The sequence below is a fragment of the Podarcis melisellensis genome (genome assembly GCF_964234715.1).
Source record: "Podarcis melisellensis genome assembly, chromosome: 8".
NCBI classification, from domain to species: domain Eukaryota; kingdom Metazoa; phylum Chordata; class Lepidosauria; order Squamata; family Lacertidae; genus Podarcis; species Podarcis melisellensis.
In genome coordinates this window covers 82,492,874-82,516,857 of record NC_138540.1, presented here as the reverse complement: position 1 = coordinate 82,516,857, position 23,984 = coordinate 82,492,874, and the positions used below count along the sequence as shown (strand labels likewise).

The window sequence follows — 23,984 nt, the reverse complement described above, 5'->3', positions numbered from 1 at the left end:
ACCTCATGAGAAGAGAAGACTCCCTGGAAAAGACCCTGATGTTGGGAAAGATGGAGGGCACAAGGAGAAGGAGACGACAGAGGACGAGATGGTTGGACAGTGTTCTCGAAGCTGCCAGCATGAGCTTGACCAAACTGCGGGAGGCAGTGGAAGACAGGAGTGCCTGGCGTGCTCTGGTCCATGGGGTCACGAAGAGATGGACACAACTAAACAACAACGTCAAAACCAGCACTTTGAATTGGGCCTGGAAACTGGCAGCCAGAGCAGTCGGGCCGAGATCGGTGTCATATGCCCGAAACCGTCTTGCCTCGTTGAGCAACCTGGCCGCCAAATTCTGCGCCGGCTGGAGTTTCCGAACCGTCTTCAGAGGCCGCACGTAAAAGCATTCCTACAGAACTTGATCTACTTGACCCTGAGGACCCACACCTCCGGAAAGCCCCTATTAAAAAGCCCCTCAGGCACTCACAAATCTCCCCATGCTGCTTCTGCACCTCCGAGCCCGAAATCCTGAGAATTGCTACTGCAGAGAGGTGAGTTGGTGCTACACCAGTTGAACACTCAGCCAGTTATGCAACCGTTTCAAGGCGTGCTAGGTGGCCGAGACAGGAGGGAACACCTGCCCTGTGTGTTTTCCGAAACTGGTTGTGGATGCCCCAGGCCACATCCTGAGGTGTGTTTTCTGTAAGTCCCTTAGTTGCCCAAGATTCCTGGTCTTATCTCCTGACTTCATTCCTCAGGTGGGCCCACCCAGTGCTTTCCTAATAATAATAATAATAATAATAATAATAATAATAATAATAATAATAATAATTTTTTATTTATATCCCGCCCTCCCCAGCAGAAACCGGGCTAAATGTTTTGGGGTACAGTGGTACCTCGGGTTAAGAACTTAATTCGTTCCGGAGGTCCATTCTTAACCTGAAACTGTTCTTAACCTGAAGCACGACTTTAGCTAATGGGGCCTCCTGCTGCCCCTGCGCAATTTGTTCTCATCCTGAAGCAAAGTTCTTAACCTGAAGCACTATTTCTGCGTTAGCGGTACCTCGGGTTACATACGCTCCAGGTTACATACGCTTCAGGTTATAGACTCCGCTAAGTACTTAACCCAAGGTACCACTGTACTCTCATTTTCCCTACTCATATTGAAATACTGCCCTTCAATGAGACCAAACGTAAGATTCACAAAATGTTTAGGGGTATGCGTACCCCCTGGAAAAAAGCGCTGGGTCCACCGGCCTCGACCTTTCGCTCCAGATTTGCTTTTCTGAGCTGCCAAGCGAGTCCTTAAGCAAATGATCCCCTCCCACAGCCCTGCCGGCAGCATGAATATTTGATGGGAGATGAAATATTAAGACACTTTAAAAAAAACAACAACCAGAAAATGTGAATGCCCCACCCTTTTGCCTTCCTTCCAGTGGTTTTCTGCTCTGGGAAAAAGCACCACCTGCCTGCCTTGTTTTTTTGCTCTCTGCTTCACCTTCCTTTCCTCTCCCCAAGAGAGGCGGCTTCTGTCTGTGAATGGTTTTGGTTAAAAAAAAGTGAGAGGTTTCGCTTCTGCTTCCAGTGTCAGGATGTGTGTCTCTGGTGTATGTGTGCGATGAGAGAGACACCCATAACGCCTGGAGCAATAGCAGAGGAGGGAGAGAGCGGAGGAAGAGAGAGATGAAGACAGTCTAACTTCAAGCAGAGAAGAGGAGAGAAGGAGAATTGGAGCCTGTCCAATCTCAAAAGGCCTTCAGGTGAGACCTGGGTCTGTTCTGGGCAATGGTGCCTCTTCTGTGCAATCCTGCATGTGCGTTTACCTGGGAGCAAGCTGAACACGGTGGCACTGGCTCCCAAGCAAACATGCCAAGCGTTTTTGCAGAGCAGTCCTGTGTCTACTTGTTAGGAAGCGAGTGCCATCCAGCAGAGAAATGCTCATTTTTTTTCTCCTGAGCAAACACGCTCAGCATCACACGGTGTGAGCCTGGGTGGCAGGACTGTAGCATGGCTGAAATTGGGTGCACGCTTCCCACCTCGGATCAAATCTATGCTTCCAGGTGCCATAAGAAAGCTGCAGAGATAGCGCAGGATAGTGTGCACCCCGGAAACGATCTCTTTCAGCTTCTGCCTTCTGGAAGAAGGTACAGGGTTATAAAGACTAGGACTAGTCGCCTGAGAAACAGTTTCTATCCAAATGCGATTTTGGTTTCAAATGCGGTGTAAGGAGTCTCTATGGGAGTATATTTAAAAATGGGGTATCAGAGTTTTTAGGGGGCTAACCAGGCTGGGATAGCTGGGATAGCAGGCTTGTTGGTTTTGAATGTCTGATGTAGATTTTTTCAATTTCGTTGTTTTGTATGGGACAATGACAATAAAGATTATCGTATCGTATCGTATCGAAACAACTTTTATATGAGAGGACACAGGTGAAGGAAAGACAGAGCTTTTGAGAGTTGTTCTTTTTTGGGGGGGTTGTTGTTGTTACCAATGTGCTTTGTTTGGGGGAGGGGGGCTGGAGGGGGGAGAGTTTGCTCTGTGTGTTGCTTCTACTTCCTGGTGCCTTTTACGACAGGTGGAAATAAACGATGGGGCGATAGGAGACCTCTAGGATAAAATGCTTTAGCTGAAAAGTCTGCAAGTGCTGTCAGTCAGCCCGTGGCTCTGGCGTTTGTCTTCCTCATGTGATTTGCGATATTGAATTCTTGAGTTGAAAAAGCAGGATTAGAGGTGGAAAGTGAGTTGGCTTTTTTAAAAAAATAATGTGTGAAATTAAATTGCAGTCGTGACGGATGGGAAAACAAGAGGAAAGCAAAGAAATGGGACAAAAATAGGGAAAGTGACATTTTACGCTGCTCTTTCTGTGAATCTGTGATCGCATGCCTAAAGACTCCCCACAAATGTGGGAAGATTTAGGTGACCTGACTTGTCCTGCAAACCTCTGAGGGTTTTTTATTTTATTTTGTGGGTGCGCATAAGTTAAACCATGGGTAGGCAAACTAAGGCCTGGGGGCCGGATCCGGCCTAATCGCCTTCTAAATCCGGCCTGCGGATGGTCCGGGAATCAGTGTGTTTTTACATGAGTAGAATGTGTGTTTTATTTAAAATGCATCTCTGGGTTATTTGTGGGGCATAGGAATTCGTTCATCCCCTCCCCATATAGTCTGGCCTCCCCACAAGGTCTGAGGGACAGTGGACCGGCCCCCTGCTGAAAAAGTGTGCTGACCCCTGAGTTAAACCATGGAGGAGTTTTCCTTAGCAGGAGGGAAATGGTGTAAAGCTGTGAAGTTTTCCTCCGCAGCTTGAGTGCGTTGCCCACAACCTTTGCGTCCTGAGAGAGGTGGCTTTTGGGAGAAGATTGGGACGCTTATGGGTTGCCTTCTGTTGGTTCAGCATCTTTTCTCAAAGATGCAATGCTGCACTGGGGACGTTAGGTACCCCTGAAGCTCCATGTTACGCATTTGCCGGTGTGAGCTGCACGAACCCCACACCCCTCACATCATCCCTCCGACATTACGAGGGGCAGCCAAGCAACATGTGTTTGTTTTGAGGTCCGTAAATCCTCTCAGAAGCCTTGCAGGCCTCTTATTTCTCTTCTCTTGCTTTTCTTATGATCTTATTCTTGCTTGCTTTCTGTTTATCCATATTTATGCTTTGCTTTTCGAAGTTCCCTATCTCCCTTCTGTGTGTGGAAAAAAGGATTAAGCTATAATTACTATACTAGAGGACTTTGGGTTTGCTTTTCCTTATTCTTTTTCTACCTCTTCAGTTTCTTCTTCTGCTTCTTTCCAAATGATCTTCTTTAGATTGGTTTGGTTTTATTGTATTTTAGGTTGGAAAGTCTCAGTAAACATTATTGTAAAGAGAGAGGGAGAGAGAGAAGTCTTGCGTGCCTCTCGCTGGCATCATGCGGAGGTTTGGAATTCCCACACACGGCTGGGCATGTGTCTTATCATGCCCTGTGCCAGATAAACCTGCCATGTGCGGAAAAGCGTTGCTGGGAATTTTATGGAAAACTCTTCCTGGAACAGTGATATATAGGGTGCTTGCAAAAGGTGCGTAGCAGTCGATAGGAGGGGCATAGGAAATTCCTTCCGTACCCTGTCCTACCCTTGCTGGGCCAGACAGGTCCAGACATTGTGTTTAGCATTCTGCGCATCATGCTTGAACCTGGCCGCTGAAGTATCCCGCTCCCTAAGCAGAAGAACCGCTTTCAGAAACCGTATCTTTCCATTTCATTCCAGCCTGCCAGGACAAAAGCGATTCCTCCTTATTATGTTGTTGACCAGAGGCCCAGAGCCTCTGGCATCTTCTGATTTCCCCCTGTAAGTTGCATTCGCCCAACTTCTGTTGTCTATTCTCTGACAACCTCTGGGTTAGATTACTGTAGAGCATTATACATGGGGCAGCCATTGAAGATGGTTCAGAATCAACAGCTGGTGCAGAATTCAGCGGCTGGATTGCTGACTGGGGCAAAACAGTCTCAACTTATAACAACAGCAACTGTAGCCTTTCTAGGCCCTTTTAACGATGGGTAGGAACAGCGGCGTAGCGTGGGTTGTCAGCACCCGGGGCAAGGCAAGTAATTTGCGCCCCCTAACCCGGGGCAAGGCAAGTAATTTGCGCCCCCTAACCCGGGGCAAGGCAAGTACTTTGCACCCCCTAACCTGGGGCAAGGCAAGTAATTTATGCCCCCTAACCCGGGGCAAGGCAAGTAATTTGCGCCCCCTAACCCCTAACCTACTGCCGCTGCCAGCTTCTTCTTGCTGCTGCCTGGTCTGGTCTGGTGTGGTTCTCTCCCGCGCTCAGCGCTGCGCTAGGCGTCCGCTGCACTGTCCCTCCCCCAGATAGACCCTCGCTCTCTCTCCGCACCGCACGCCTGGCACCCAGCCCCTCCACAGTGGGCGGCCACCCGGTGGCTTGGATCAGATTCGCACAGCCAGCACTGCAGTGAGAGAGAGTGAGTGAGCCAGGTAGGGGCAGAGGGCTGCAAGTGCGAGCGCGCCCCCCCCAGATGTTGCGCCCGGTGCGGCCGGCCCCCCCTGCACCCCCACGCTACGCCACTGGGTAGGAAGGCGTTGCGCCCGGGGAGAGACGAAAAGAGTCAAACGACACCAAGGGGTTAAATCCAGAGAAAGAGCTTTTTTCTGCCTTGGGGGGGGGGCAGAAGGAGCATGCACGAGTTCACAGCCATTTGCACAGAGTATATATTCCCCTCCAGTTCCCTCCTCTTTCTCCCCCTCTTCAGGAGTCCTGCCCCATGTTGTTTCCTGAGCATGAACAGAAAGCTCCTGTCTTGGGACTCTTTTGGACTCTTCCCAGGAAAGGGGGAGAGAAGCCAAGGGGGTCGAGGAGCCTTGCGGTTCAGCGTGTTCAAGATGTTGCAACTGAATGAGATAAAAGTCAGTTCTCAGGCTGGCTTTGACAGAGCCTATTCATTAGCTTTTTTTTTTTAAATAAATAATTTTTATTATTTTCCAACACAAATATACAATTCTATCCAATTTTCACAAATTTGGTTCTTTTTAGACTTCCTTCCGCTTCTCTGACAATCATCCATATTTACTTCTCAGCTTACGCATTCCTCTGTTTATATTCATTAGCTTTTTGAAGCCTTCTTGTACTGATAAAAGTAATGGTTTGCCTATGCACAGCGTCTTGTGAGAAAAACCTGGGAAAACTTTAGCTGTGGATTTTTAGAAGAGAGAAAAGGAATTTTGGACAGTTTTGAGGCCTGGTTGGGGGTGTGTGACTTCTGGCCTAGGTGGGGTCACCTGTCCTCACCTCCTTCACAACAACAACCTATAACATGAATCCTGGCACAACTGTATTGGCTCGTTCTTACTCTTGTTTTTGTGCTTGCTCTGAACATTTCTGTAAGTTGCTTTGAGTTCACCTTTGAGCACCTCATAAATGCAATAAATAATGATACTAATATGCAGTCATGGCTGCCCCCAGGCAGGGTTCAGTGCATGGCCCTTTGCTATTCCAGGCTACCAGGCCAGCTATGGGGAAGAATAGCAGGCAGCCCGTTGTGGCTTCTGGCTTGTAGGGACGACTGGCATACAAAATGTTTGGATCTTTTCCTTCGCGGTTGGTGTCCTCTTGAGGCAGGGCCAGCCCAGAGCCGTTTTGCTGGCTGAGGTAGAGGGCAGACTGCCTTTCCCCCTATGAAGCAACCCGGACCTTGAGACCATCTTATGAGGCCTTTCTCTGTGTGAACCCCCTCCATGAGAGATCTAGAGGGTGGTAACACGAAAACAGGGCCTTTTCTGTGGTGCCTCCCCATGTGTGAAATGCTCTCTCCAGGGAGGCTCACCTGGTGCCTTCATTACACATCTTTAGGCCCTAGGCGAAAATGTTTCTCTTCAACCAGGCCTTTGGCAGATTAGCGTTCTATGGCCTTTTAAATGTGTCTGTGGGTTAGGGGGCTGTTGGTTTGTTTCGTTATATATTTTGTGCTTTCATTTTGTGTTTTTAGGTAGCAAGCCGCCTTGTGATCTTCAGATCGAGGGCAGTATACAGCCCAGTTTGAAATGATGTGCTGCAAGGTGCCTTGGAGATTATAACATCAAAAGGCAAGAGTGAAATATAATCCATTTATCGATTGATTTGACTTCTATACTGCTTTTCATTCACAATAAATAGCAATAACGTAATGGAACATCATGAGCCCGGCACAAATCGTATAGAATAATTAACAAATCACCAGTAAACCAATTACAGTCTATAATGCACAACTCAGAAAATAAGCCGAATTACAAAAGGCATATTATGGGATTCACGCAGTAGTACAGTCTTCAACATCAGCGAAACAACATCAGCAACCAAAAAATAAACTTAGCACTGTTGGATTCACCTACCCACCTCATGACTCATAATCTTCCACTCAATTCAGCTCATTAAAAGACTCATATACATAATTCCTGTGGCAGCAATTCCTTCCTGAAGGCTCCTAGGGCAGTAGGAGGCAGGTGGAAAAAGCCATTGCCTGATGGCCAACACATAGTCTCCCTCCCTCTGGAAACAGCTTTCTTATTGATCTAAAGTTTGTGCTGTTGCTGTTTCACCTGATATGGCATATTATCGCAGCATTTGAACTGTGTTGCTTATGAGTTGCGTAGAGGGCTGGGATGGTGATAGGTGGACTCCATCTTATGCGTGTCTACTCAGAGGTAAGTTCCGCTCAGCTCAGTGGGACAACATCTGCGCAGCATTGCAGCCTCGTGAATGTAAATAATAAAGGAGACTCACATATTAATGACCTCAAGGATGCAATGTTAGGACAGGAACTTTTCCCAGCAGGAGTTTCTCTGTGACTGATGGCACGAAACCATTCCTTGCCCATTATTTTGTCTTGAGAGCCTGTGTGGTGTAGTGGTTAAGAGCGGTAGTCACGTAATCTGGGGAACCGGGTTCGCGTCTCCACTCCTCCACATGCAGCTGCTGGGTGACTTCGGGCTAGTTACACTTCTCTGAAGTCTCTCAGCCCCACTCACCTCACAGAGTGTTTGTTGTGGGGGAGGAAGGGAAAGGAGGATGTTAGCCGCTTTGAGACTCCTGAAGGGGAGTGAAAGGCGGGATATCAAATCCAGACTCTTCTTCTTCTTCTTGGTGCTCTTCCTGCCAGAAGGGACTCCCAAAAAGAATTGCCTTCTTCTGATTATCCCAGACCTTGTTGCCAGTTGTGCTTTGCCCAAGGTATTGCAAAGCTAGTTCCTGAATTTTCATGAGTATGGGTGGGGATCACAGCTGTTGCAAGATGGAGAGGTGCAAACTCAGCCTTCTGTATTTTTAATAGTTTGGCAGGTGCTAAGCACCACAGGCGTGCAAAACCAGATGCCCGCTGTACTGCCACTTACGCCTCAGTCTGAGCTGGTAGAAAGACATTGTCCTCTTCTGGGAGAGCCTTCCAGGTATTGATCAGCCTGGATGGCTCAGTTGCTTAGAGCAGGGGTCGGCAAGGCTTGCTGGGCAGATCCTCCGTGGGCCTGGCCGGCACAGCATGACGCCGGAAATCACGTCTGTGCATGTTCGTGGTGCCGGAAATTGCTTCTGTACATGTCCAGAAAAATCACACCTGCGCAGAAGCGATTTCCAGTGTCTGGGCATAAAGGTAAAGGGACCCCTGACCATTAGGTACAGTCATGGCCGACTCTGGGGTTGCAGTGCTCATCTCGCTTTATTGGCCGAGGGAGCCGGCATACAACTTCCAGGTCATGTGGCTAGCATGACAAAGCCGCTTCTGGCTAACCAGAGCAGTGCACGGAAATGCCGTTTACCTTCCCGCTGGAGTGGTTCCTATTTATCTACTTGCGTTTTGATGTGCTTTCGAACTGCTAGGTTGGCAGGAGCAGGGACCAAGCAATGGGAGCTCACCCTGTCGTGGGGATTCGAACCGCCGACCTTCTGATCAGCAAGTCCTAGGCTCTGTGGTTTAACCCACAGCGCTACCCGCGTCCCTTTTTAGTGTCCAGGCATGCGCAAAAGCAATTTCTAGTGTCTGGGCATGCGCAGAAGCGATTTCCAGAGCCACGGAAGAGAGTCCCCGCACCGCGCTGCACCAGTTTAGCACAGCGCACAGGGACTCGCCGAGTGGGCGGCTCGGTTTGGGGGCAGCTCGTGGGCCAGTTAAGCGACCCTCATGGGCTGCTTCCAGCCCATGGGCCTTAGGTTACCGACCTGTGGCTTAGAGTGTGGTGCAGATATAATGCCAAGGTTGCAGGTTCGGGACAGCTGCGTGTTCCTATATTGCAGGGACGAGATGATCCTTCCAGCTTTATGACTGTGGGGCCTTCTGGTTGATGTATGGCTGTTACCAGCCGGGGGGTGGATGGGTAGGGGTTAACTGAGAAAAATCCTCTTGTGGGATTCAGCTTCCTGGTTGAAGATGGATTTTCTGCAAGCCCTGCCAGGAGAAGAAAGGGAAATGTCAGCTCCTTCTTCACATTAGGGCACTAAATGGGCACTTAGCAACGCAGGGTGAGGCCAAATCACATGGGCTGACGCAGAGCTTGATTCAGTATTTCCTAAACACCCTGTGCCTTTTTTTTCTGAATTAACATTGGATGCACACATTTAATTCTTATGCTGAGAAGGGTTTCTTACATAGGCATTTTGTGTTCCTCTTTATTTAGAGCATACGGAGGCAGAAGCCACTTCCTCAGAGGATGTGTGTCTACTCAGAATTAAGCCAAATTGAGTCTGGTGGAGTTCCCTTCCACATAGGACATCAGTTTGCAGCCTAATTTATTATTGTGGTTTTCTTAAAATGAGCAAATGTCTGTGTTGTGGCTGTAGGCATCCAGCCCATGTTTTCTCAAAGGCAAATTTTACTTTATGTGAACAGGGGGAAGGCAAATAAGTGGCCTTCCCCCCTAGTTCCTCAAACATAACCCATTTGTTTGAGCCAGACAGCAGGTCATTGACTGTTTACCTTCCTACCTATTTATCTACTTGCACTTTGACGTGCTTTCGAACTGCTATGTTGGCAGGAGCTGGGACAGAGGAACGGCAGCTCACCCTGTTGCGGGGATTCGAACCGCCGACCTTCTGATCAGCAAGTCCTAGGCTCTGTGGTTTAACCCACAGCGCCACCCGCGTCCAAGGAAATTCCGCGGGCTAAATACTTAAAGAATACCCAAGGTGGCAATAGACCCAGGGTATTCTTTAAGTATTTAGCCCTCAGAATTTCATATAACTTAGAATGAACAGTGTCCTCAACTGACTGACATCCACAGATATGGATTCTCTGAGGATGTTTTTCTATTGAACTTCCAGGAAGTTGGTCTTCATTGTCTGGAACTTCAAGGTTACAAACGCCATGCAAAGGGCAAGGGGAAATAATCTCAACCAGACAATCAAATTCAATCAAATATAGGCCTCGTTTTATTTCAACTCACTTTGTGGCACGTGACAAGTTGGCCCTCTGTCCCTTCGCTGCAAAACAGAGACTATATGACTGATCTGTCGTGAAGGCAAACGAAATAAAAGCTTGGAAAACGCTTATTGGTTCCTACATTCAGGGGCTAGGGAGGGAGCCATGGAGCTAGTCCTCATTAACTTGACGATAAGCTGGCATTAAACCCTTAAACAAACAAATGAAACATACTGTGTTCCAACTAGAATGGGGAATATGCCAAATGTTGGGTAGATTGCTGATGCGGCTCATGTTTAGCCAGCAGTTCGCCCATGTTGAAGATCTAGGTTGGGGTTTTATCCTGACTAGATGGAATCATAGAACTGTAGAGTTGGAAGGGACCCGGGGTCATCTAGTCCAACCCCCTGCCATGAAGGAATGTCATATTGTCAAGAAGTACCGGTACTATGTTTTTGCAGATGCTCCAAGGGTTCCTATTTTCCAGGGCCAGTGCAAGTAGATAAATAGATACCACTGCGACGGGAAGGTAAAGGGCGTTTCCGTGCGCTACTCTGGCTTCCGTCATGGTGTTCTGTTGCACCAGAAGCAGTTTAGTCCTGCATGGGCCAGCTCCCTCGGCCAGTAAAGCGAGATGAGCACTGCAACCCCAGAGTTGGTCGAGGGAGCCGGCGTACAGCTTCCGGGTCATGTGGCCAGCATGACTAAGCCGCTTCTGGCGAACCAGAGCAGCGCACGGAAATGCCGTTTACCTTCCCGCCGGAGCGGTACCTATTTATCTACTTGCACTTTGACGTGCTTTCGAACTGCTAGGTTGGCAGGAGCAGGGACCGAGCAACGGGAGCTCATCCCGTCGCGGGGAATCAAACCGCCAACCTTCTGATCAGCAAGCCCTAGGCTCTGTGGTTTAATCCACAGCGCCACTCGCATCGCTGTCATGCATAGGATGTGCCATTTTGGGAATAGGATGCTGGCTCAGGTGGGCTTCTGGCCTGATCCAGCCGGCCACTTCTAAGGTCCTTATCTTCCCTCTCTCTTCCTCCAGCTCCTTGCACAGGGGGCAGAGATAGAAGAATTGCACTGGCTTCTAGCCTGTGGCTTTCCTTGCCCTTTGAACCCATCCCAGCAACTGGGGTGGAAAAGTTTTTAACTACAGGGAGGAGATTTTTCTCTCTCGTCCGCCTCCAGCCATTGCCAAGGGGGAGTGGCAGATGCCCTTTTCAGAGATGCCAAGCGCATGGTTTTGTCTCCCGGCCTGCGCAACTGTTTAGTTTTGCCACCCAGGCAGAATTTAAATTTATCCCCTTGGCCGGTGGCCAGGATCGGACGGTAGAAAGCCTCGTCGGGAGGAGGAAATCCAGCAGCATTGTGTGAGTGTGTACTTGTCACATGAAGCACATCTATGCGCTGGAACTCCACCGGAGAGCGGCTCCGTGCGTGCACTGCGTGAAAAACGGCCGCGTGCGACGGAAACCGGCGTCTTTCCTCCCAGGGGAAGAGGCCTTGGCACACCAGAGACAACTGCCTCTTGGCGCCAGGGCTTGTGAGCACAGCAAGCCTGCTAAAGTCACAAACGGGAAACCTCTAAGTGCAGGAAAACTGTGCCAAAGAACATCAGGTCTATAAAACCTCCAGTAATGAAAAGGTAAGTACATAAGGGACCGTCTGTTTGTTGACCTATAATATACTGTCACGTGCTGGTGTGCTGGATGGAAGCACATCCTCACTCTTGAGGGTCACACGCAAAAAAGAAAAGAGGCCATCCTGGAAAATGATGCGTTGCAGGGGGTTGGTCTAGATGACCGCTGGGGATCCCTTCCGACTCTGCAAATCTATGATTCTATAGTTCTAAGAAGCAGAGACCTAGCAAAGATACTGCACTACTGTGATGAAAACAGCAGTTCCTGGGCCATTGCACAGAATGAGCCAGGAAAGGAATGGGTAAAATCCTTTAGAAGGGACCCATTTCTCACATCATGCAGCGTTTATGGCTAGGTTTACCCATGCCCACAAGAAAGAGGTGTAGGAAGGGATTGTACCGCTTCATGCTACTGCTTTCAAATGCTTCTCCATTTTTTAAAAAACTCCTTGCAAGCTGAGAACTAAACGGCCTTGGTCCAGCATACCTAAAGGAGCGTCTCCACCCCCATCGTTCTGCCCGGACACTGAGGTCCACCTCTGAGGGCCTTCTGGTGGTTCCCTCCTTGCGAGAAGTGAGGTTGCAGGGAACCAGGCAGAGGGCCTTCTTGGTAGTGGCGCCCGCCCTGTGGAACACCCTCCCATCAGATGTCAAAGAGATAAACCACTACCAGACATTTAGAAGACATCTGAAGGCAGCCCTGTTCAGGAATTTTTTAATGTGTGACATTTTGATGTATTTTTAATCTTTGTTGGAAGCCGCCCAGAGTGGCTGGGGAACAAATAATAAATTATTATTATTATTATTATTATTATTATTATTATTATTATTACAGTGGTACCTCAGGTTACAGGCGCTTCAGGTTACGTGTTTTCGGGTTGCGCATCGCGCCAAACCCGGAAGCACTGGGTTACTTCCGGGTTTTACACTCGCGCATGTGCAGGAACACTAAATTGCACTTTGTGCGGCACTGCGGGTTGCGAATGCTGTGGGTTGCGAACGTGCCTCCCACACGGATCACGTTCGCAACCCGAGGTTCCACTGTATTATTAACTAGTAGATCAGGAAAAATGGTTATCAGTCCTTTTGACAGCTGTGTGCTGTGGTTCGTTTTTTTTTTTTATTTTATTGACCGTACACAGAGCAGGGGTGGATAAACTTTGATGTCCTGAAGGCTGTTTGCATTGTTTGCCAACCCCTCCGGGGCCGCGTGCCAGCAGTGGATGAGGCCACAGCACTCAGATCAGCGGAAAAGTTTTAATTTCACTCTCCGCCTCTCCCCGTATGAACCCTGCGCTCATCACCCAAGGGCCTTCTTTCCGTGCCTCCTCCGTGGGAGGTCCAGAGGGTGGCAACACAAGAACGGGGCCTTTTCTGCATTGGCTCCCCGTTTGTGGGATGCTGTTGCCAGGGAGGCTGGCTTGGCGCCTTCATTCCATATCTTTAGGCGCCAGGCAAAATCTTTCCTCTTCAACCACACTTTGGGCTATTTAAACCAGTGTTTCCCAACCTTTTTTGGGCAAAGGCACACTTGTTTCATGAAAAAAATCTCGAGGCACACCACCATTAGAAAATGTTTAAAAAATTAACTCTGTGCCTATATTGACTATATATAAAGTAACTCTCTTTAATAGGAATCAAATAAACACAAAGAAAGTATTTTATAATTACTTTATTATGAAATAGTAAGTAAACAGAAATATGAAAAATTATAAAATACTTTATTCAGTGCGCAACCTGGGCCTGTTTGGCTGAACACAAAGCTGATATTCTGGCTGGAATCGAAGAAAGACACACACGTAGCTCTTCGTCAACAGCTCTCAGTCTCTCTGTGTATTTAGTTTTTATAGCAATCATGCTTGAAAAGCTCAACTCACAGAGATATGTACTGGAAAATGGGAGCAATGTCAAAATAGCTTTGTTTGCCAGAAGGGGGAACTCCTTGGCAGTTTCCAACCAAAAACTGTCCAAAGGTAGATCAGCAAATCTTAGCTTGAAACCACGATTTTGGTTAGGTGCTTGTAAAACTAGCTTGTAAAAAAGGCTTAGGTGCTTGTAAAACTAAATTCCTCCAAACTTTTGACAGCACCGAATCTCAAACTTGGAAAAGGCAAGAACAGCAGAGCCAATCAGAGAGCAGTTGGCAAGGCTGTCATGAGAGAGAGAGAGAGAAACCCTCTTAAGTACTTGACTTCAGAGGAACTCTTGTACTGTCTTCCAGAGTAGAACTGCCGGATTCACTTCTTGGTGCACAAAACACGCACGCAGCAGGAATGCTATTTCTACTTCTACAACCTCCTTGCCACCTTTTGATTTAAAAGAGCAGCAACACTTGGCTGAGAGAAGACAACTTTCAGCTTTGATTTCTGCTTGCTCACTCACTTCCTCCTGCCCCCCCCCCGCTCCAAATGCTGTCTGCCAAAAGTCACTCGCCACCCAAATCTCTCCATGCTCCTGAATGCACTCAGCCCTTCATTTCTAGGGAGGAAAAAAACTAAATAATAATAATTTATTATTTGTACCCCACCCATCTGGCTCGGTTTCCCCGGCCACTCTGGGCGGCTTGCAACAAAACACTAAAATACTATAACCTATTAAACATGAAAAGCTTCCCTAAGCAGGGCTGCCTTCAGATGTCTTCTAAAAGTTTGGTAGTTATTTTTCTCTTTGACATCTGGTGGGAAGGCCGCCTGCGAGGTCTTGCCCTTGCACCCTGCGCAAGACCCACCTCGCCACCTATGAACAACCACGAAACACCCCCGACTAAGTGCAAGGTGCATTTATTTTCCTCGGTGCCGCCAAGACATTCCCGGAGAGAAACTGGCGCCGTAACCACAGCAGCCCCTTTTTGCTCCCACCTCTTGGGAAAATCTAAATTTGACTCCTGCCGCCCCCAAACAACCGAGAAGCGGCATGGGCTCGAGTTCGCATGAGAAGAAGAAACACTCTGCACGTGCCCAGAGGCACTCTGCTTTTCTTTCTGAGCCCGCCGCGATGCACTCTGTACATGCTCGCGGGCGCGCCTGCCTGTCTTTCCAGCCCCCGCAGGGCCCCCCCGGCTCACCTGAGGCCCCGCCGCGCTTCTGCTGCCTGCGGTGGTCGCTCTCGTAGAAGCCGAGCGTCTCGGCGGCGCGCTGCTGCTGCCCGGGGCCGGGCGACGGCGGGCTGGAGGCGGGCGGCGCGGACCGAGCCGGGGATGGCTGAGGGGAGCGGCACTCGCCGCCCGTGAAGCTGCTCCGCCGCTGCTGCCCGGAGCCCGGCTGGAGCAGGGAGAGCTCCGGGGGGCCGCCACCACCGCCGCCGCCGCCCCCCCGCCGCCCCGCCTCTCGCCGCCCGACTCGCCCGCCTCCCTCCCACGGCACACCAGGCAACGTCTCGCGGCACACTAGTGTGCCGCGGAACACCAGTTGGGAAACACTGATTTAAACAATCTATGGTCTATGAAATGTGTCCAGGGCCACCCGGTTAGAAATAATAATTTTAATTATAAATAATGCTCCGAGACAGGATTTCCTGCCACCTGAAATTTTCAAGACTGCTGGAATTTGTTAACGAGAAGCTCGTTGATGTGTCCAAATTATACAGCCTGTATACCAAGTGGGAGGAATTTTAGCATTATAGTTCATATATTTATTGACTGCCCCTGGGTTGGGGCAGTCAATAAACTTGAATAAACTCAAGCAGGCAATGATCTGGTTTGCAGATGGTCACAACTTTATTGCAGATACAGGTGGATTTTGGGCTCAAGCAGTGGGTTTATATCCGTTCCAGCCCCCGCCTCCAGACAAAAATAGTAATTATTTAATTTTATAAAGGTAAGGGAACACAGTTCCCCGGAGTTTTTGCTCCCCACAAAAGTCTTGCTAAAAACCACAGACTCATCAGCTTGACTGATATATTGGCCAAAATGCCTGCTAAGTATCTCCTGCAAAGATTGGAGGGTCATTATCGTATACCGGTAGTAGTAGACCAGGAAGGTTTCAAGGAAGGGAATTTCCTTTGGTAATTGCTTCTCGCTCAACCATTTGGTAATGGGAAAGCACAGCAGAACCTGCACAGCATTTTACAGCTTTTATTGACTTAATTGCTGCTTTTGCTTCCATAAATAGAAGTCATCCCTGGGATAAATTATTAAACGCCAATATTGATTCGAGACTTTAATTTTTAAGTAGTGTGCTTCAACACACAAATGCATCTGAAGGTTCAAACAGGCTCTTGCACATGGGTAGGCAAAGTAAGGCCCGGGGGGCCGGATCCGGCCCAATCGCCTTCTCAATCCGGCCCCCAGACGGTCCAGGAATCAGCGTGTTTTTACATGAGTGGAATGTGTGCTTTTATTTAAAATGCATCTCTGGGTTATTTGTGGGGCTTGGGAATTCATTCATTTCCCCCCCCCAAAAAAAAATATAGTCCGGCCCCCTACAAGGTCTGAGGGACAGTGGACCAGCCCCCTGCTGGAAAAATTTGCTGACCCCTGCAGAAGAGATTGCTACATCTAAAGAAGCCCATGAAGGCTGTGGTTTGTAGCCAGTGCGAGTCCTACTCAGAGTAGACCCGCTGGAATGAATGGGCATAATAATAATAATTTTTTATTTTTACCCTTCCCTTCCCGGTTCAGAAAACCGGGCAGGGTGGCTAAAAACAAATTTAAAACACTTAATTATAATACAACATAGAAGCAACATAATATACAGCACAAAAGCATGAATGATAATAAAATTCAAAGTTCAAAAATCAATTTGGGGAAAATCCATCCAATAAACATTAGTCAGTCACCAGTGCTAGCTGGCTGAATTAGTCCTAATTGGGCCAGCGAGGAGGCCAGGGGAGAATTAGCTTTGGGGTCCCAGAGTGGGTAATCTTCATAAAAGGGAAGGGGGAGGGAAGAGAAGGGAAATAAAAGACCAGGCTGAATTCAAATTAAAGGCCAGGCGGAATAGCTCTGTCCTACAGGCCTGACGGAAGGAGGTTAAATCGTTAAATCCTTTGGGCCCTAGTCTCGTGGGACAGAGCATTCCACCAGGTCGGAGCCATCACTGAGAAGGCCCTGGCCCTGGTGGAGGATAGTCTGAATTCCTTAGGGCCCGGGACCTCTATAAACTATGGTTATTCATGGACCTTAAGTCACTTACCCTATTAATTCCAGTGGGTTTACTCTGAGGAGACCTTAGTTGGCTACAAACCCGTGTTGTAGCTCCATTTTAACTTTTATATCAGCGATATAGTTTTGCATAATCAGAACTTTCATATGCCTAAGATTCTGGGCTGGCCTCTAAACATTTCTGCCGGTGGTATGATTTTATTCTCACTATTGCAAGTTGGCACGAGACGATTACAGAGACTGTTTTGTGCTGTCCTGGCAGAAAACGACTGAGCTATTAAGAGTGCTAAATCCCGTGCCACTATTGCGGCCCGTGTTTTGTTAGCCCCGAAATGGAAAACGAGCGAAGTCTCAACTAAAGAAGAATGGCAACTTAAGCTGACAGAATATGTGCAGCTTGCAGACTTAACATATAGAATAAGAGAACAAGGAGAACATACATTTAGAGAAGACTGGAAAACGTTTATTGAATACCGTATATGGTGGGAAATTGTGTACACTTGAAAACGCTGGCAGCATTAAGATAAATTCAACAGTGTAGATAAGTTTTGATAGATGTAATAATGGAATACTGAATGGTTTTTGTAAAATATGCAGGGATTTCTGATGTGCACCCCTAAGTGCAAGTAGATAAATAGGTACCGCTTTATAGCGGGAAGGTAAACGGCGTTTCCGTGTGCGGCGCTGGTGCTGGCTTGACAGCTGCAGCTTCGTCACGCTGGCCACGTGACCCGGAAGTGTCTTCGGACGGCGCCGGCTCCCAGCCTCTTGAACGAGATGAGCGCGCAACCCTAGAGTCGGACACGACTGGCCCGTACGAGCAGGGGTACCTTTACCTTTATGATGTGCAAAAGAACCATGGAAAGAGAAGAAGGGAAATCGTTGATATTTTAAGGATGTTTAAATGAGTATTCTAAATTGTAAAACAGAATATACCGTATTTTTCGCTCTATAACACGCACCCGACCATAACACGCACATAGTTTTTAGAGGAGGAAAATCCGTAGGCATGCCACCCGTAGGCATTCCCTTCATAACACGCACAGACATTTCCCCTTACTTTCTAGGAGGAAAAAAGTGAGTGTTGTGGTGCAAAAAATACGGTATATACTGTGTGAGTGTCTGGAGGCGGTTGGAGGTTGAATCCTGACAAGACAGAAGTACTGTTTTGGGGGGACAGGAGGCGGGCAGGTGTGGAGGACTCCCTGGTCCTGAATGGGGTAACTGTGCCCCTTAAGGACCAGGTGCGCAGCCTGGGAGACGTTTTGGATTCACAGCTGTCCATGGAGGCGCAGGTCAACTCTGCGTCCAGGGCAGCTGTCTGCCAGCTCCATTTGTTACGCAGGCTGAGACCCTACCTGCCTGCGGACTGTCTCGCCAGAGTGGTGCATGCTCTGGTTATCTCCCACTTGGACTACTGCAATGCGCTCTACGTGGGGCTACCTTTCAAGGTGACCCGGAAACTACAACTAATCCAGAATGCGGCAGCCAGACAGGTGGCTGGGAGTGGCTGCCGAGACCACATAACACCGGTCTTAAAAGACCTACATTGGTTCCCAGCACGTTTCCGAGCACAAGTCAAAGTGTTGGTGCTGACGTTTAAAGTCCTAAATGGCCTCGGTCCAGTATATCTGAAGGAGCATCTCCACCCCCATTGTTCTGCCTGGATACTGAGGTCCAGCACCAAGGACCTTCCTTTCAGTTCCCTCACTGCGAGAAACCAAGTTACAGGGAACCATGCAGAGGGCCTTCTTGGTAGTGGCACCTGCCCTGTGGAACACCCTCCCATCAGATGTCAAAGACAACAACTACTAGACTTTTAGAAGACATCTGAAGGCATCTCTGTTTAGGGAAGCGTTTAATGTTTGATGCATTACGGTATTTTAATATTTTGTTGGAAGCCGCCCAGAGTGGCTGGGGAAGCCCAGCCAGATGGGTAGGGTATAAATAATAAATTATTTTAATATATATATCTAAAACGAGTGCTAAATCCAAAGAGGTGGATTTTGGAAAGAGAAAAACGTTTTACAGATGGCTCGAGTACTATGAATGGGATGATGTTTGCCATCTTTAATTATTACTAATAATGATTTTTATTTTCCACCCCGTTCCTCAGCCCTTCAGAGCCTCACTCTCCCCTCTGCTCTTACTTTCCAGGAAGGGGATGAAACCTTCGCGGTGCATCACTGTGGCTACTGCTTTGCTGAGTCTGGTTGCCCTCAAAGCCTACATTGAATGGACTGTGGAGGAGGCCGAGAGGGTCCCGACCCCTCACGGGGGGCACGGCGTCCCGACCACGGCCCAGCCCTCCCAGGACGACTTGCCGGCCTTCACCCTGCAGCGCTTCAACGCCTCCTTGCACCAGCTGCGCCAGAGCATCCCTCGGACGAACGCCTACTGGAACGAGAAGCAGCACCAGATTTTCCAAGACTTGGACGACGGGCTGGTGAACACCTCGTGGAACGACTGTTCCGCCGGTCCCGAGGCAGCAAGCCGGGTGGCCAAAATTAGCGACTTCAGCTCCTATCCAGAACTTTACAGGAACTTCCTCCTCTACGACGAATGCCGAAACTTCTCTCTCTTGATCAACCAAGCGGGCAAGTGTTCCGGCACCAAGAACCGCACTTTCCTGCTCTTGGCTATCAAATCTCTGCCGGGGAATTTTGCCGCCCGCCAGGCCGTGCGGGACACGTGGGGGCGCGAGGGCGAGCCCGGAGGGTTGCCCGTCCGCACGGTCTTCTTGCTGGGCACGGCCCAGGGCCGCTTGGGGCCTCGGCTCCAGAACCTGGTGGAGTACGAGAGCCGGAGCTACGGTGACATCTTGATGTGGGACTTTGAGGACACCTTCTTCAACTTGACCCTGAAGGACTTCCTCTTCCTCAGCTGGACTGTGGAGTACTGCCGGCACGTGCGCTACGTCCTCAAGGGGGACGACGACGTCTTCATCAACACGCCCAAGGTCTTGGAGTACCTGGGGTCTCTAGACCCCAACAAGATGCTCTACACGGGCCAAGTGATGGCCAACGCTTCGCCGTTCCGCGTCCGCCGGAGCAAATACTACGTCCCCGAGTCGTATTACGTGGGGCCTTACCCGTCCTACGCGGGGGGCGGGGGGTATATCTTCTCAGGGCCGCTAGCCCGCTGGCTCCACCTCATCTCCCGACACATCGCGTTCTACCCCATTGACGACGTTTACACGGGCCTTTGCTTCCAAGCCCTGGGCATCCTCCCCGAGGCGCACCCGGGCTTCCTGACCTTTGACATCGCAGAAAAGGACCGCAGCGATCCTTGCGTTCACAGCAGGCTGCTGCTGGTCCACCGCCGCAGCCCCCAACAGACCTTCCAGCTGTGGAAGCAGATCACAGACCCGAACCTCAGCTGCTGAACAATGGGAGTCAGGAACAATGGGTTCGAGACGCTTCCTGCCGAGCGCTGAAAGCGGACGGAGGCTGATGTGGCACAGCCTTCTGTGTCTTTGTTGGACATGAGGACCTCCGGTGTGCAGTTGAGGGAGGGAACGGCCTCCTTGAAAAGTCTGTGTGCGGAGAAAGGGCAGTTCCGAGTGGCGGCGCCACGCCACTGCCTTCGTATTCTGCTTGGGCGCTTCCTAGAGGCAGGGGCCAGATACGAATACTGGGTCAGGGGGGCACCTCTCCTTAGGTTTCTGTTTCCTGTCTGGGGTGGCAGCATGGAGAAGGGAGAGGTTGGCCGGTGGCGCAGCGGGCAGCCCGGTAGAAAGCAGAGGACCAGAGGGGCATTTTTCTGAGGAGTGGTTCGGAAAGGGTGGTATTACAGTGGGAGAGGACACGTCTGGCTGCGTCAAGGCCCACCTTCAATCTCTTCGACCGGGGGGTGGGGCCCTTTACTGCCAAAGGTCTGCATTCTCTTCCATGCCATCTTCTGAGGGGCCGCATGCTGGCGGTAGGCGTGGCCAGAGGTACAAGTGGGTGGAGCAATGGGTGTAAATTTGGCCTTTGTACAGGAGGCAGGTTTCTACACCAACAGACGCCGCCTAACCTCCTCCTGGACAAGCAAAAGGTGTGATCGGAGTTCAAGGAGACATTTGTGGAATCATGGGAGAGTTGGAAGGGACCCCGAGGGTCATCTAGTCCAACCCCCTGCAATGCAGGAATCTCAACGAAGGCATCCATGACAGGTGGCCATCCATCTTCTGCTTAAAAGTCTCCAAGGAAGGAGGGTCCACCATCTTTCAAGCGAGACGGTTGCACTGTTGGAACAGCCGTTTGGGGTGTGAAAAATGGCCAAAGTAGGGTATGGCTTGGAGACAGGGGGTATGACCAAAGGAGAGTTCTTCCTGGTGTTTAGTCGGAATCTCCTTTCTTGTAACTTTAATAATAATAATAATAATAATAATAATAATAATAATAATAATAATAATTTATTTGTACCCCGCCTATCTGGCTGGGCTTCCCCACTCTGGGTGGCTTCCAACAAAGATTAAAAATACATTAAAATGACACACATTAAAAACTTCCCTGAACAGGGCTGCCTTCAGATGTCTTCTAAATGTCAGGTAGTTGTTTATCCCTTTCACATCTGATGGGAGGGCGTTCCATAGGGCGGGCGCCACTACCGAGAAGGCCCTCTCCCTGGTTCCCTGTAACCTCACTTCTCGTAGTGAGGGAACTGCCACAAGGCCCTTGGTGCTGGATCTCAGTGTCCGGCAGTACGATGAGGGTGGAGATGCTCCTTCAGGTATACTGGACCGAGGCCGTTTAGGGCTTTAAAGGTCAACACCAACACTTTGAATTGTGCTCGGAAACGTACTGGGAGCTAATGTAGGTCCTTTCAGGACTGGTGTTATGTGGTCTCGGCCGCCACCCCCCATCACCACTCTAGCTGCCACATTCTGAATTGCAGTTTCCGGGTCACCTTCAAAGGTAGCCCCACATAGAGTGCATTGCAGTAGTCCAAGCGGGAGATAACTAGAGCACGCACCACTCTGGCGAGACAGTCCCCAGGCAGGTAGGGTCTCAGCCTGCATACCAGATGGAGCTGACAGACAGCTGCCCTGGACACAGAATTGACCTGTGCCTCCATGGACAGCTGTGTGAAGCCATGGGTTCAGGTCCTACCCTCCAGAGCAGGAGAAAAGAAGCTTGCTCCATCTTCTGTGTGGCAGCCCTTGAGATATTTGAAGGTGGCTTTCATATCTCCTCTCAGTCTCCTCCTATCCAGGCTAAACATACTCAGCTCCCTCAACCGTTCCTCATAAGGTTTGGTTTCCAAACCCTTGATCATTTTGGTTGCCCTCCTCTGCACATGTTCCAGCTTGTCCACATCCTTCTTAAATTGTGGCACCCACAACTGGACACAGTATCCCAGGGGGTGGTCTGACCAAGGCAGAATACAGTGGTACTATGAGTTCCCTTGATCAAAACACTAGACGTCTGTTGATGCAGCCTAGAATAGCGTTAGTATTTTCATTTATTTATTTGCTGCTGCGTCACATTGTTGACGCATGTTAAACTTGTGGCCCACTAACACCCCAGTATCCTTTTTCACACATACTGTTAGTAAACCAGGTGTCCCTGTCCCCCACCATCTTATATTTGTTCATCTGGTTCTTTCTGCCTTAAGTGCAGAACTTTACATTTGTCCGTATTGAAATTAATTTCGTTGTTTTGGGCCCAGTTCTCCAATCTGTTAAGGCCATCTCAGTGCGTGGGGAACAAATATCCAAGCTGCCATTGCCTTTAGAAAGAAACAAACCTAAACATGCAGAAGGATGTGAAAATAAGGAGGGAGCAATTCTACTGCAACAGCTCAATGTTAGGGAATGATAAATTTTCAGATTTGGAAAGGGAAACAACTCTGACTCTTTCAGATCACCCAGGTTAAAAAACATTTGGAGGATCAACCCCTGCTAAAAACATTTTTCTGGTGTGAAGGTCTGCAGCCCTACCAGGGATGTCGCACTGATAGATTTCCTGCAATGGCAAGTGGGTTTGACCAGATGGCCTTTGGGTACTTACCAGTACATTTCAGGCGCTTGTCAAATTTGCTTTCAATCAAACTCTTTGATCACACAGTGGGATTCTATACAGCTCTTGTGCCAGAGCTGGCTCAGCTAATCAGAAATATTAAAAATCCAACACGCAACTTGAATGCTGTTTTCTTCCCGCTGAAGCAAGGAGGGCTGCAGACATGCACCACCACTCAAGATCCTAAGACTGCCATCTTTTCGTCCTGGCCTTTAGCAGAAAAGTACTTGGACACGTTGAAAAGAAGCGGGTGCAGCTTTTACGACACTTGCTGCAGAAAGACTTAAGTCAGGGCTCAGCAAACTTTTTCAGCAGGGGCCGGTCCCTCAGACCTTGTGGGGGGGCCGGACTATATTTTGGGGAGGGAAATGATCAAATTCCTATGCCCCACAAATTACCCAGAGATGCATTTTAAATAAAAAGGACACATTCTACTCATGTAAAAACACGCTGATTCCCGGACCCTCTGCGGGCCGGATTTAGTAGGCAATTGGGCCAGATCCGGCCCCCAGGTCTTAGTTTGCCTACCCATGACTTAAGTGGTGCATAAACCTCTGCCTGGTTCACACCTGTCAGGCTGCTTTTAAAGATCAGGTAAGAGTGTCATTCCTCAACTTCATCACCCCAGTGCCGGATCTGGGTACAGGCTGGGCGGATCCTGAAGAGTTCTGTATTATCTGACGTTTACCCACCGCAAGCATTACCCCCCTAAGGTCTGTGGCTTGATCTCCCAGGTCCAAGGCACCCAGAGAACCTGGGTGAACAAAGGAGCCCAGCAAACTTGTCTGTGCTATTGGCCTCCTAGTGTTTAAATACACCTTAAGGAAAAGTGTCCACCTTCATCAATGGCAAAAAAGAGGTGTTCTATGAAATCACAGGCTATTAGTGACTGCCTTTTGGCTGCATCTTACACAGAAATTTGAGGAAGGTTCAGATGTTTCCATGTGTTCTATTTAAAGAGCAGGGAAGACTATTCCTCCCACGCTGCAATGATGTACAGATATCATAATAAAATATGCCTCAGGTGCTGTGTATTGATGATGTGGTTCGTGTCTGCCGTGGTTGTAAGTTATACTTGTTGCTGCTCTTTGGAAAGTATTCGCAAGTGCTTTTAAAATAACAGGCTATTAATCTAGTGCCAAACTATTATTTTACAGCAAGGCAGTGGTTCCTAAACGATGGCGCAGCAGGGAGGCAAGCTGTTTTCAGTGTTGTGTTTTATAAACCAAAAAGTCTGCCTTTTGGCCGGGGCAAGCAGCCGAGGCAAAAAATGGAAGGGCGACAGGTGGTATCAAAGGGACAGAACACAGTTGTAGACGGGAAAGCAGATGGCCAATGAATCTTTATAGTGTCCTTCCACATGATGGCTGACAGGTGGTAAAA

The 23,984-nt window shown here is 49.1% G+C and overlaps 1 protein-coding gene across 4 annotated transcripts; it reads left to right on the top strand.

Annotated features, from left to right (window-relative positions):
* The first annotated feature begins 1,572 nt into the window (after positions 1–1,572).
* On the top strand, positions 1,573–21,124 carry B3GNT8 (UDP-GlcNAc:betaGal beta-1,3-N-acetylglucosaminyltransferase 8). Of its 4 annotated transcripts, none has more exons than XR_014171055.1 (2): positions 1,573–1,739; positions 6,461–7,333. XR_014171055.1 is itself a non-coding variant. In XM_081922226.1 (2 exons), the coding sequence occupies exon 2, from the start codon at positions 18,761–18,763 to the stop codon at positions 19,979–19,981; it is 1,221 nt and encodes a 406-aa protein (XP_081778352.1). In that variant the 5' UTR covers positions 1,611–1,739; positions 18,754–18,760; the 3' UTR covers positions 19,982–21,124. The 4 variants fall into 4 exon arrangements, 3 of the variants coding, with proteins under 3 accessions (XP_081778352.1, XP_081778350.1, XP_081778351.1); XM_081922226.1 differs by lacking the exon at positions 6,461–7,333 and adding an exon at positions 18,754–21,124 and having other exon boundaries at positions 1,611–1,739; XM_081922224.1 differs by lacking the exons at positions 1,573–1,739; positions 6,461–7,333 and adding exons at positions 1,754–2,123; positions 18,754–21,124.
* The last annotated feature ends 2,860 nt before the right edge of the window (positions 21,125–23,984 follow it).